This window comes from Sceloporus undulatus, chromosome 3 (assembly GCF_019175285.1).
Source record: "Sceloporus undulatus isolate JIND9_A2432 ecotype Alabama chromosome 3, SceUnd_v1.1, whole genome shotgun sequence".
Taxonomy (NCBI): Eukaryota; Metazoa; Chordata; class Lepidosauria; order Squamata; family Phrynosomatidae; genus Sceloporus; species Sceloporus undulatus.
The window spans coordinates 179,567,644-179,580,697 of NC_056524.1; the positions used below are offsets into that span (position 1 = coordinate 179,567,644).

A 13,054-nucleotide genomic window follows, 5' to 3' on the forward strand; every position below is an offset into this window, starting at 1 on the left:
TTTGGCTTGGTTCATTTTTTTGTAAATAGTAACTTAGCAAAGTTATAAGTTAAGCTACTATATTTTTTTAAAAATGAAGCAAATAGAATATTCACCAGAGCTTGAGACATATCAAAGGAGACCTAGCTATGACTCTGAAGACCTAAGTTCAAATCTACACTTGGCCATGAAAACCCCTTGAGTGACCTTCAGCAGATCACACTCTCAACCTCAGAGGAAAGCGAAGCAATAGCAAGTACATTTCTATATTGCTTATCAGTGCACTTAAGTACTCATTCCCTAAGCAAAGGAAAGCTCCCTCTGAACAAATCTTGCCTAGAACCCATTGTGATAGGTTCATTGTTAAGTCAAAAATGACTTAAAGGCACACCACTAGTACCAGAACAACAAACCTACCAAAATTCACTTTTTTCATAAATACGATGCAAAGAATTTGAGGTTTTTAAAAGAAAAATGTGGAGAAAAGCAAAATGGAGAAATCTGTCTATCAAGGCAGATTGCTTTGATTACTTGATTCTTCAAAGGGTCTAGATTTCAACACCTGTGACTTCAACCATGTTCTTGGTGCAAAATTAGGGATGTTCATTTTTTTTTTTATAAGACTAGCATCTCATCATTAATAATTCTAAGGCAGGCAGGTACAATACAGTCATCTTCATACTGTGATCATCTATACCCATTGAATTTGGCTTATGTAGAAGAATGGAAACTTTTTTCAGTTCAAGTTTTAGTAAGAGCTAACTAAAAATGTCAAACTTCTTCAAAAATGAAAAATGGTTGCGTGGAAAAGCTGAATATGAGAGAAAACAAAACAGATCGATTTGCTCATGCTGAGACATAGGGCTTTGATAGACCAGTCATAAAAGCCAACCTGGGGACAGAGTGGGGGTGTGGCATCCACGTAATGCACGCCTTGACACTGCCCTGATGCCACCATCATGCCATGCGCCCAACCTTACAGTGAGCAGCATCACAGCGCTCCTCTGGCCCTGTGTCCAGATGACATAGTGCCAAAGGAGCACCAAAAAGCTGTGGCACAAGCAGCTATGGTGCCCTATCTGCAGAAAGACCAGATTGGGGCCGTGGCATGTAGTTGCCACAGCCCCAATCTGGCGAATAAAGAAACAGTTGCAGGCCACCCCTTAGGGGCAGTCTGTTCAGCCCCATAGTTTTCATTTGTGTCTTTTTGAGAGGGACAGCCCATGGTAAAATTTTGCCTGCTGTTGTTGAGAGGTAAAAATGTGGACTTGAAAAAAAATAGCTGGGGCAGTTAGAAAAGGATTGGTGGGGCATATGTACCTTCTTTCCCAAGGATACAGTAGGGGTGGAAAAATATTAGTAAATGTTTTAATCCTGTTATGTTTGGCATGAAAAGCAAATTCCTTGTTCAGAGACCATTGTCTTCTGCACAGAAAATTCTGCTTTTATGCACAAAAAACCCATTATTTTTTGTATAATAAATCCCAAACTGCAAATAATCATTCAAAACTGTGTAGGTTTTGAGGACCTTCTTGCAGTTCAGAGAAAAGTGGTTAAACTATTCATTCTTGCTCATGAGACTGATACTGATGAAGATTTACATCCTTAAGCAGAAAACTTGAAAGGCATTCATTCCGTCACACTCTTGATGTCATATGTAATATTTTTGTTGAAAATGCCATTTGCTTCGTCCAGCTAAACAAAAAAAAGTTTATTTGTGTATAATGGGCATAAAGCCTATTTATACACAATTCCATGAAATAAAAAAAGGAGGAAGAAGAGGAAGATAGCAAGAGAGATGTCACTGTACTGAGCAGGAGTACATTTAATATGATATGCATGAACACTGACTTTCTTTTTAACATTCCCTTCAGAAGTGGACCAGATGAATTCCATTAATCTCCTCAGTTCTTCTTGGCTGACTGGATCTTCCATACTGTTCCTTGCCCAGCAGAGCCTTGTCCATATATGACTCATTCAGTCATAAATCATGACTCTTTTTCCTTGCATAATCTGAGTTCCTCCTGTTTGAAGAAAAAGATAATTTACAAATATTCAATATGAACAGGATATAACTTTTACTGTCACTGCAAGATGAAAAAGTCTTTACCATGCCCCCTCCCACACCATTTCTTCAGGGCAACTTGTGACATGTTAAGAGCAATAGCTACACACATAATGGGATAGAGGAGTCTTCAGAAACAGCCATTTGCAGGATGCAATTCAACCAGGAATTCAACCAGATGGAATTTGATTTGTGGGGAAGAATAAATGGGATCAAAAGTAAAGCTGATAACTGTTTGAGCAAGACCAAGATGGACAGTGTTGATCAATGGGCCCAGAACCTATGCACACATCCCAAAATCATCCAAAAATGGCAAACAATACCCCTCCAAACCTCTGGGATCTGCAATATGTTATCTAAAGGCTATCTGGATGACCCTGAACATGTCTCATGCACAAAACAACCTTTTATTAATACTAGAAGTGACTATTTGGTAATTTTCAGTTTATAAAGAAAGGCTCCTTTTTGGCTTATGATAAACTCAGGGACATTTAAACAACTTTCAGGGTCAGGATTTGCCAAATTTGGTACTATTTTTTCAGGATCTGGGATGATTGAAGGAGAAGGGGGTCCTGTCAAAGACTGTGGGAGGGGGAAAATAGCCCCCAAACTGTCCACCTCTGAAAAAGAAAAATTATTCTAAAGGTTACATGGATTGGTGACAGGCCTAAGTATGAGAAGGACACTCCCTGTTGTCATAATGCCTGATCTTTTTCCAATTCATTTCTTGAGAGGTTCAAACATAAATCCTCAGAAGTAACACACTGGGCACTATTTTCTCCTAAGTAATATGTTTGCAATTACTAGTTACTTTTTTTTCATTATCCTCCATTTACACTTTTTACAGTTAGGGGCTAAACAGGCGGCCCCAAAGGAGCCGCTTGCCACCAGCCCTCTGAGTGCTGCATTGGAAATGCAGCCCTGATCCAGTAATTTGCCAGCTGCAAAATAAGTGACAGAAAGCTGCTCCTTTTGGAGCTGGCAAAAAGCCACCCTTGCTCCTGCAGTGGCAGCTTTCCACCATTTGTCTTAGCATGTCTAAAATGCTACACTGAAGAAACACCACGGATCTGCCCGCCATTTGGTCAGCCTGGCAGTTTTCCAGCATCTTGGGCAGGGGTAGGCAACCTGTGGCCCGCAAGGCCTTGGGACCGGCCCCAGCCCAGTCCTGCCGCCGATTGCCGCCGGGGCCTTTGGCCTCTCACATGCAGGGGCAAGGGGGGCAATTGTCTATAGACGCCTCGGAAACATGCATTTATATTAACATTTTTTAAAAAATCAGCAAAAAATTTTGCGTGTCCTCCACTTTTTTTAAAAAAAAGTGTCCACCATTTGAGAATGTTGTCCTACATTTGTCCCGGTTTATTTATTTATTTAAATTTCTTTAAAAAATCATTTAATTATTTATTTTTTGGCTTCGGACTCCCAGTTGTCTGAGGGACAGCAACCCGGCCCCTGGCTCAAAACGGTTGCCTACCCCTGATCTTGGGGGTGGAGTCGGGGCATGCGGTGTGCAATTGTCCCACACCCCACTCCACCCCAATGCCGGGCCTTTTGTCTGGTCTATACAGACCCTTAATAAGTAAAAAAAAATTTCTAACGACAGCAAAAAAGCCACCAAAATGATCCCCCCCCCCCAAAAAATGAGAGCACTAGGGAAAGTTACTTTTTGTACTGTAACTCCCAGTGCTTTTTGTACTGTAACTCCTAGAATAAGCTATCATTTCTGAAGCTCTGTAATAATGTCATCAGTCATATTATTTTGCAATAAGTAAAATATTAAAAATAGTGTTATGCTCTCATTTCATTAAAAAAAGGAATGCTATGGGAAAGTCATTACAAGTATACCCCAGTTTACAAAGTAAATGTGTTCATAGACATTAATTATTTTAATGGTACTCTCATTTGTTTGAGAGCATTGCATAGATTTTTGTGCTCTATGCAGTCAAAGGTCTTGCTGTAGTCAATAAAGTACATGCAGATTTTCTTTTGGAATTCCCTGGTGTGCTCCATTTTCCATCATGTTTGCAATATGATCCCTAGTGCTTCTTCCTTTCCGGAATCCAGCGTGTACCTCTGGAATTTCTCACTCCATAAATTGTTGGAGTCTTTGCTGCAGGACTTTGAACATGACCTTGCTTGCATGGGAGATTAGAGCAATGGCTCTGTAGTTACTGCAACCTTTTGTGTCTCCTTTTCTGTATACAGTATAGGAATGTATTATTGATCATATCCAATCTGTGAGCTACTGCTTTGTTTTCCATATTCGATGGCATATTTTAGTTAGCAATGATATTGATTCTACCACTGTAGAGTGTAGAAGTTCTATTGGTATGTCATCTGTTCCTAGTTATTTATTGTTTCTAGTTACTTTAAGTGTGGCTTTCACCTCATTTTCCAAATTTGGGGTTCACCTTCGTATGTTTTTTCTTCCCATGTGTCATTTGTCCTTTCATGTTTTTAATACACATTTTTATATAGTTCTTCTGTATTGTTTCCATCCTTTTTTATTTCATCTTGGTTGTATATTTTATTTCAGTTTCTGATCATAGACATAGAGCATCCCCATTGTTGGTTTAAATTTCTCTTTCAATTCCCAGATCTTGTGGAATAGGCCTCTTGTTCTTCCTTTTTTGTTGTTGGCTTCTATTTCTCAGCATTGATTGTTGTGAAAATTATTTTTGTCCTTGCATGTTTTAAAAACCCAAGCCAAACCAAAAACACTTTAAAGTGTCTAGACACCATATGAGAACGTTTCCCAGCATATACCCAGGAATATTTTTATTTTATTTTTCCTTTCATCTTCCTCCACTTTTCTTACAATTTCAATTTTTGGTGGTCAAACTTCTAGATCTATGCTTTTTTTTTAACATGCTGGGGTGTGGCTAGTGAAGCAGACTTATCTGTAAACAAAGAGGTAGGCACCTATAGATGTGGCTGGCTTGGTTAACAATTCCTGGCATAGGGAAACCAAGGCGGGTTACAGACCGCCATTTAGTACGTAATGAATACGTACTAGGGTTAGGAAGGGGCGGTGCTTCCGCACCCCCCTAACCCTAGTACGTATTCTGTACGTACAATATGGCAGCGGCCGTTCCTCACGGCTGCCGCCATATTTACGTATCGGACGCTGTGCGTCCGCACATGTTGCGCCGTCTATGACGTCGCGAGTCCGCCCCTGGCGCCTCACGACGTCATAGAGGCACCGCTTAAAGAAGCTCCATTTTGGAGCTTTTTTTTTTGCTCCGTAACGGAGCCGCACGGTTTGGCTGCAGCGGCTCCCTTACAGAGCAAACAGCGGCAGCGGCAGATCGCCGCAAAGCGGCGGTTTATAACCCGCCCAAGTAAACACATTGCTGGTTGAGACTATGGCCCAGTACAGACCAGCACTTTGTGTCAGCCTGGGGCCGAAAGTAGGGTTTTGTAGGGCTAGGCATCCGAACCTGCCCAGCCCTACAATTGTGCTACAAACTGTATGCGGGGCACACAATTATGTGTCTGCGCAGCGCAGCAACCAAGCAGCACCACGCCGCATAGACATCATTGTTGCACGCAAGGATGCCAATGGCGCCCCGCACATGACCGAGAGCGGGTTCTCTTTAGGTCTGCAGAAGGCCGCTGTGTTTGTCTGCTGCAGCCTCCATCTGGGGGAGAAAGGGGCAGTCTCTGGCTGCCCCTTTCCCCCCAATCTGTATAGCCCCAAAATTATGAAAGAAAAAGACAAAGACCTGCATCCTATGAGAGCCAGTGAGGACAACTTGGATTATTACGTCTATTCAGAATTTCCAGAATGATACTTGTTTTTGCCTCAGTAGCATACAGCCAGGCTGGAAAGTTTCTTTAACAAACAGCAGTAATTTGTTCACAGGCAAACATACTGTATATGTTATGAGACAAATACTGGGAGCTTGGAACTTAGGTTCAAGTTATTAGTAAGGAAGTTTCTCTTCCCTTCCTGCTTCCTGTTGCAATTTGCATCTCCCTCAAAAAGTCTATCTGAAGGGGTGTAGGGAGCAGTTGGACAATTTGCTGCGACATATGGGAGACTGCTGTGAGGGAGGAATCCCACCAATTCAGGCTTGGAGCTTAAGATAAAATAATTGGAGGAAATTCAGGGAAGAAATATTTTCTGTCCCCTCTTCTCTCCCCCATGTTTTCCTTGCCCCATTGTATGTCCACAGCATGATGTACCTCCAACAAAAGAGGCATCATGAAAGCTGCAGATGATCAGAGGAAAGGAATGTGAAACCTTTTTTTATTCCCTGTGAGCGTGAGTTATCTTTGGATCCAACCCAGGGTTCTTAATATTTGGTTGACAGTGGTAGCTGGTACCTTTCATGTCAGTAGTGGCAAATCTGCTCAGGTTTAAAGCACCTAAATTGCTAAGCTCAAAACAGGATCAACATCTTGGATAATTCCTTTAAAGTTTGGACTAAAAACCAGATGATTAATCACTCCACTGATACAGTAGACACCATTGCACTGTAACACAAATGTATCATAGAATCGTAGAGTTGGAAGAGACCACAAGGGTTATCCAGTCCAACCCCCTGCCATGCAGGAACTCTTGATCAAAGCATCCTCAACAGATGGCCATCCAACCACTACAGTCCGAGGAAGTGTGTTCCACTGTCGAACAGCCCTTACTGTCAGGAAGTTCCTCCTAATGTTGAGGTGGAATCTCTTTTCCTGCAGCTTGCATCCATTGTTCCGGGTCCTGTTCTCTGGAGCAGCAGAAAACAAGCTTGCTCCCTCCTCAATATGACACCCGTTCAAATATTTAAACAGGGCTATCGTATCACCTCTTAACCTTCTCTCTCTTAAATTGTATTATTATGCGTGTTCTTTGTTATGGCTTCAAAAACTGGATCAAATTGGATAAACTTATATAACGATTAGGCGGTCAATTTGAAATATGGATGGCACGCCTATTTAGAATATGGAATGGAAAAAACTGATAAAGAATTTAAAAAACCACATATAAGAGATCATTAATACAAATATGGAAAGTAATTAAAGAAAAGTTTTATAGTGGGATTCCATTATGGATATCAATTCAAAATGCCTTTTTAGTGGAGAAGTAAAGAAAGATAACAATTTTGTTTAAGGAGTTATATAATAGATCCTAAGGAGGAAATAAAAATAAGATCAAAGCAAGAATTAGAGACAGTGGAAAAATGATAAATTGGTTGGAATATTATACAATCAAATCTAAATGTAAAAAGATTGGATAGAAAGGTGAATTTGAAATGCAACAAAATTTGTAGACAAAATTTATGGAAATGATATGGGAAAGGTATCTAAATTGTATAAAATATTGATTCATAGGGAATTAGAGTTGGGAAACTGTGACGGGAAAACATGATAAAGTGGCTCAAGAATTGGACTGTTATACCATTTGAAAATTGGGAAAAAGCATGGATGCAGTCAATAATTTACATGCTCCCAAGACTTTAAAGAAAATTATTTAAAACAGCCAATATGGTATTACACCCCATTGAGACTTTCAAAATATATGGAATACAAGAAAATTTATGTTGGAAGTGTCAAATTAAAATAGGGTCCTACTATCACATGTGGTGGACATGTAAAAAATTAAGAAATTCTGGAATAGAATACATGAAGAGATACAAAGATAATTGGTTTAAATTCCATGTACTCCGGAATTTTACTTACTTAATATGACCTCAGTTTAGGAATAGAAAAGGAAAGAAATACTGGAGACTTGTTGTATTTAAACATCAGCTCGAGTTGTCTTGGCCAGACCTGGAAAATTGAAAACAACACCTAATTAGAGATGGTTGGGAAGATAGTGGAAGTGAGAGAATTGGATAAAATAACGGTGTGGATGAAAAAAATCAACAGACTATTGGGAAGGGAATGGCAACCCTTAACAATATATTTGAATAACTTAGGTGGGAAAAAAATGTAAGAACTGTTGAGGAAAACACAAATGGATAATGGTTAATATTTTGTTATTTGTGTAAGCGAAAGGGAAGGGATTGGGAAGAAGGGAATGAAGTTAGAACGGAGTTCATCGGGAGAGGAGTATGTACAGTTTATAAGAATGAATTGGTGATGTTAATTTGTATATAATATTGTACATGTGAAAAGATAAAATAATAAAAAAAAAAAGAAAGTCAAGTTTCGTTGGCCATATCTGCGGATTTAACTTTAGTTCTAGATACTATCATTGCCCTATATAAACCCACTTCCCTATATTATTTTTAGTTAGTTCACGTTGTTTCCAGCCTCTGGAAACCTAAGGAGGACTATAATTGAGGTTTTCTTGGTGAAGATTTGTCAAGAGGGGGTTTGCCTTTGCCTGTACTTTACTCTGAAGCCGAGAGAGTGTTCTACTCCACGGTCACCCAAGTGAGTTCCATGAAACGAGTGGGGATTCCAACTCTATTCTCCAGAGTCCTTCCTAGTCCAATGTCAAACCATTTACATTAGGAGTAGAGCATCTGAGACATTGACTTGGGAGATTATCACACCCAAAAATCCTGCTGGGTATAGACATGGGATTTAAAGTAACAAATGGGTGTTATCACACTTACTTTTTCCCAGGCTGTATGCAGTCTGCAACCCCATCCCAAGCAACCAGCTGCCAGCCACACACTTTGGGTATAAGAAGGGCTGCCTGATGATGGGGTCCAGCCATTTGACCTTTTTAAATGCCATATCTATCTCAGTGGGATTTCTGGTGCAATAATCTCCTTACAAAAGAGGCCTCTTTTGATGCATTTTCATTGTTTATTAACAAGAAGCACGTGGTGTGTTATCTGAAACACGTTTTTACAGCGCCTTGTTGTTTTCCTCTTACCTTATACATTATCTTAAATTGTTCTATTGTTATAAAAAATTGGGAAATATATTTTGATCATCAGATGAAAAAAAAGGAAAAGAGGGGTAGCAATTTATGTTAATAGGAAATATGAAACGAAAAAACTCTTTGGAGATAAAAGTGGTAGATATATAGCTATTGAGATTGAGCTTAATAATGAAAAAATGCAAATTATTTGTATATATGCACTGTTAGAAAAGAATCTTTTTTTCATGAATTAAATGAAGAAATGTTGACAATAAATGGCCATAATGTAATATTGGTGGGGGATTTTAACGGTGTATTGGTTCCTCAGAGAGACAGAGAGTCAAAAAAGAAGATAAAGAAACAACAGGGAAAGTTACCTAGAAGATGTTTTGAAATGTTAGAGGAACAAAATATGGTGGATGTATGGACACAATTATATGGTCAAAAAAGGGATATACTTACTACTCTGATACACATCAATCAAGACCTAGAATTGATATGTTTTTCGTAACAAAAAATTTAATACCAAGGATTAAAAAAATGGAGATAGAGCCAAAACTAATATCTGATCATAATTTGATAGAATTAGAGATAAAGTGTAAACATCAAAATAAAGAATGGATCCGGAAATTAGATGAAAATCTAATTAAAGATGAGAAATTCGTAGAAAGGTTGAAAGGTGAAATCAAGTTATTCTATAAGAAAAACAACACAAATGACATACCCATGAAGACAATATGGGATACGGGTAAGACAGTAATAAGAGGATTATTGATAAAAGGGCCTTTGAGGAAAAAATGATTAATGAAAAAATTTACAAAACAAACAAGAATTGAAGAGATTGGAAGAAAAATTAGAAAGAAATATAAAAAATAAAAAATTGAAGAAACAATATGTAATATTAAAACAACAGGTACAAATGCAGAATATAGAGGAAATAGATAAAAAATTAAAGAGGATTAAACAAAAGAATTTTGAAGGAGCCAATAGAGTTGGTAGGTGGTTGGCTTATAAGTTAAAAAAAAGAAAGAGAGAAGAAACTGATAACAATAATTAGATATAAAGATAAGATAACAAATAGACAAGAGGATATTTTAAAAGCATTCAGAGAATATTATGCAAAATTATTTAAAGAAAAAACAGATAACATGGAGATTGGAAAACAAATAGAAGAATATCTAAATAAAAAAGGATAAAGGAAACTACACAAGAACAAAAAGAAATGATTAATAAAGAAATTACGAAAGAAGAAATACAACAAGCAATAAAAGCTGAAAAAGAAAATAAAGCCCCTAGTCCAGATGGATATACAGCTTTATTTTATAAGATCGTCCAAGATGAAATTATTGAAATGATGCATGATATGTTTAACAAAATACCGAATGAAGGTAAACCTAGGTCATGGGAATCTGCTAACGTGATAGTAATACCAAAGGAGGGAAAAGACCATACTGATGTGAGAAATTATAGACCTATTGCACTAATGAATACTGATTACAATATATATTCATGGATATTGGCTAATAGAATAAAGAATATACTGAAGACATATATAAATGTAGATCAAAATGGGTTTTTGCCACAAAGATATCTTAGAGATAATATAAGGACAGTAATAAATGCAATTGAGTACTATCACATACATAAAGAAAAAAAGGTAGCTATAGTAATGTTAGATGTAGAGAAGGCTTTTGACCAAGTTAAATGGAGATTTATGTTTGATGTATTAGAAAAGATGGGAATGGGGGGATACTTTGTTGAAAGTATTAAACAAATTTATAACCAACAAAAAATATGAGTAATTGTGAATGGTGAAAAAACAGCATACATTGATGTAAATAAGGGGACTTGTCAGGGGTGTCCGTTGTCTCCCTTATTATTTATTACAGTGTTAGAAGTACTAAATAATTCAATTAGAGAGAATAAGAAAATAAGAGGACTAAGGATAAAGGGACATGAAATTAAATTGAAGGCATATGCCGATGATATCGCTTTGATAGTGGAAGATCCTATACGGAATTTGGAATATGTATTAGCAGAAATAAATAATTTTGGAAATTTATCTGGATTTAAGATAAATAAATCAAAAACAGTAATGTTAATAAAAAAATCTAAGAAAAAATGAAGAGGACGAATTGGCAAAGAGATCTGGCATTCAAAAAGAAAAAAGTAAGGTATCTGGGGATATGGATATCAGAGAAAAATACCAATTCGTATGAAAACAATTATAGATCCATGTGGCAAAAAGTGTGTATGGACTTGAAAAAATGGGATAAACTAAATTTATCACTTTCAGGAAGGATCGTGGAGATAAAAATGAACATTCTACCTAAATTAATATTTTTGTTTATGAACCTCCCAATTATTACAAATAATAGAATATTTAGAGATTAGAATAAAGAATTGGGAAAGTTTGTGTGGAGAGGCAAAAAGGCCAGGATTAAATGGATAATATTTAAAAGAATCTAATAGGGGTGGATGTTCACTACCAGATCTTAAATTGTATTACTATGCATGTTCTTTGTTATGGCTTCAAAACTGGATCAAATTGGATAAAACTAATATAACAGATTTAGAGGCGGTCAAATTGAAATATGGTTGGCATGCCTATTTAGAATATGGAATGGAAAAAACTGATAAAGAATTTAAAAACCACATAAAAAGAAGATCATTAATGCAAATACGGAAGATAATTAAAGGAAAGTTATATAGTGGGATTCCATTATGGGTATCGATTCAAAATACCTTTTTTAGTGGAGAAGTAAGGAAAGATAAACAACTGTGTTATAAGGAGTTATTAATAATAGATCCAAAGGGAGAAATAAAAATAAGGTCAAAGGAAGAATTAGAGACAAGTGGAAAAATGATAAATTGGTTGGAATATTATCAAATCAAATCTAAATGTAAAGAAGATATGAAATAAGGTGAATTTGAAATTCAACAAAATATTATCGACAAAATTATATGGGGAAATGATATGGGGAAAGTATCTAAATTGTATAAAATATTGATTCATAGTGAATTAGAGTTGGAAACGGTGACGGAAACAATGATAAAGTGGGCTCAAGAAATTGGACATGTCATACCATTTGAAAATTGGAAAAAAGCATGGATGCAGTCAAATAAATTTACATGCTCCCAAGATTTAAAAGAAAATTATTTAAAAACAGCCAATAGATGGTATTACACCCCATTGAGACTTTCAAAAATATATGGAATACAAGAAAATTTATGTTGGAAATGTAAAAAAAAAAAAATAGGGTCCTACTATCACATGTGGTGGACATGTAAAAAAATTAAGAAATTCTGGAATAGAATACATGAAGAGATACAAAAGATAATTGATTTAAAATTTCCATGTACTCCAGAATTTTATTTACTTAATATGACCTCAGTATTAGAAATAGAAAAGGAAAAAAAAAATACTGGAGACTGGTATTATATTTGATAACATCAGCTCAGATTGTTTTGGCCAGATATTGGAAACTGAAAACAACACCAAATATAGAGGAATGGTTGGAAAAAATAGTGGAAGTGAGAGAATTGGATAAAATAACAGTGTGGAATAGAAAAAAATCAACAGACTATTGGGAAAGAGAATGGCAACCCTTAACAATGTATTTGAATAATTTAGGAGGGAAAAAATGTAAGAATGTATGAGATAAAAACATAAATAGATAATGGCTAATATTTTGATGTTTGAATAAGCTAAAGGGAAGGAGATTGGGAAGAAGGGAATAGAAGTAATAATGGAAGTTCATGGGGGGGATGTATGTATGTACAGTTTATAAGAAATGAAATTGTGAGGTTAATTTGTATATCATATATATTTTACATATGAAAAAGATAAAAACAATAAAAAATAAAAATATAGAGAGAATCCTCTGTTGGGGCTAAAAGCGTGGGCACTGAAGGCCCAAGATGACGGTGACTGTGAGGACAAGCCTGAAGGAAGGAGACTCTGCCTTCCATAACTGCCATCCGCCGGCCTGAGAGGAAGGAGACTCCGCCCTCCATAACTGCCATCCGCCGGCCTGAGAGGGAATTCACCAGGCAGGTCCAGCTCCAGCAGGGCCAGCCTGAAGGAAGGAGACTCCGGCCTCCATAACTGCCATCCGCCGGCCTGAGAGGAAGGAGACTCCGCTCTCCATAACTGCCATCCGCCGGCCTGAGAGGGAATTCACCAGGCAGGTCCA

General features: G+C 37.2%; 1 protein-coding gene across 2 annotated transcripts in view; it reads right to left on the minus strand.

The window, feature by feature from the left end:
* Positions 1-1,122: 1,122 nt before the first annotated feature.
* HTR7 (5-hydroxytryptamine receptor 7) overlaps positions 1,123-13,054 on the minus strand; it is a 132,727-nt gene continuing 120,795 nt past the window's right edge. For both annotated transcript variants that reach the window (XM_042456014.1, XM_042456015.1), the window contains exon 3: positions 1,123-2,003. In XM_042456014.1, the coding sequence (XP_042311948.1) occupies positions 1,961-2,003 (43 nt within the window). In that variant the 3' untranslated portion in view covers positions 1,123-1,960. The remainder of the gene's footprint in view (positions 2,004-13,054) is intronic.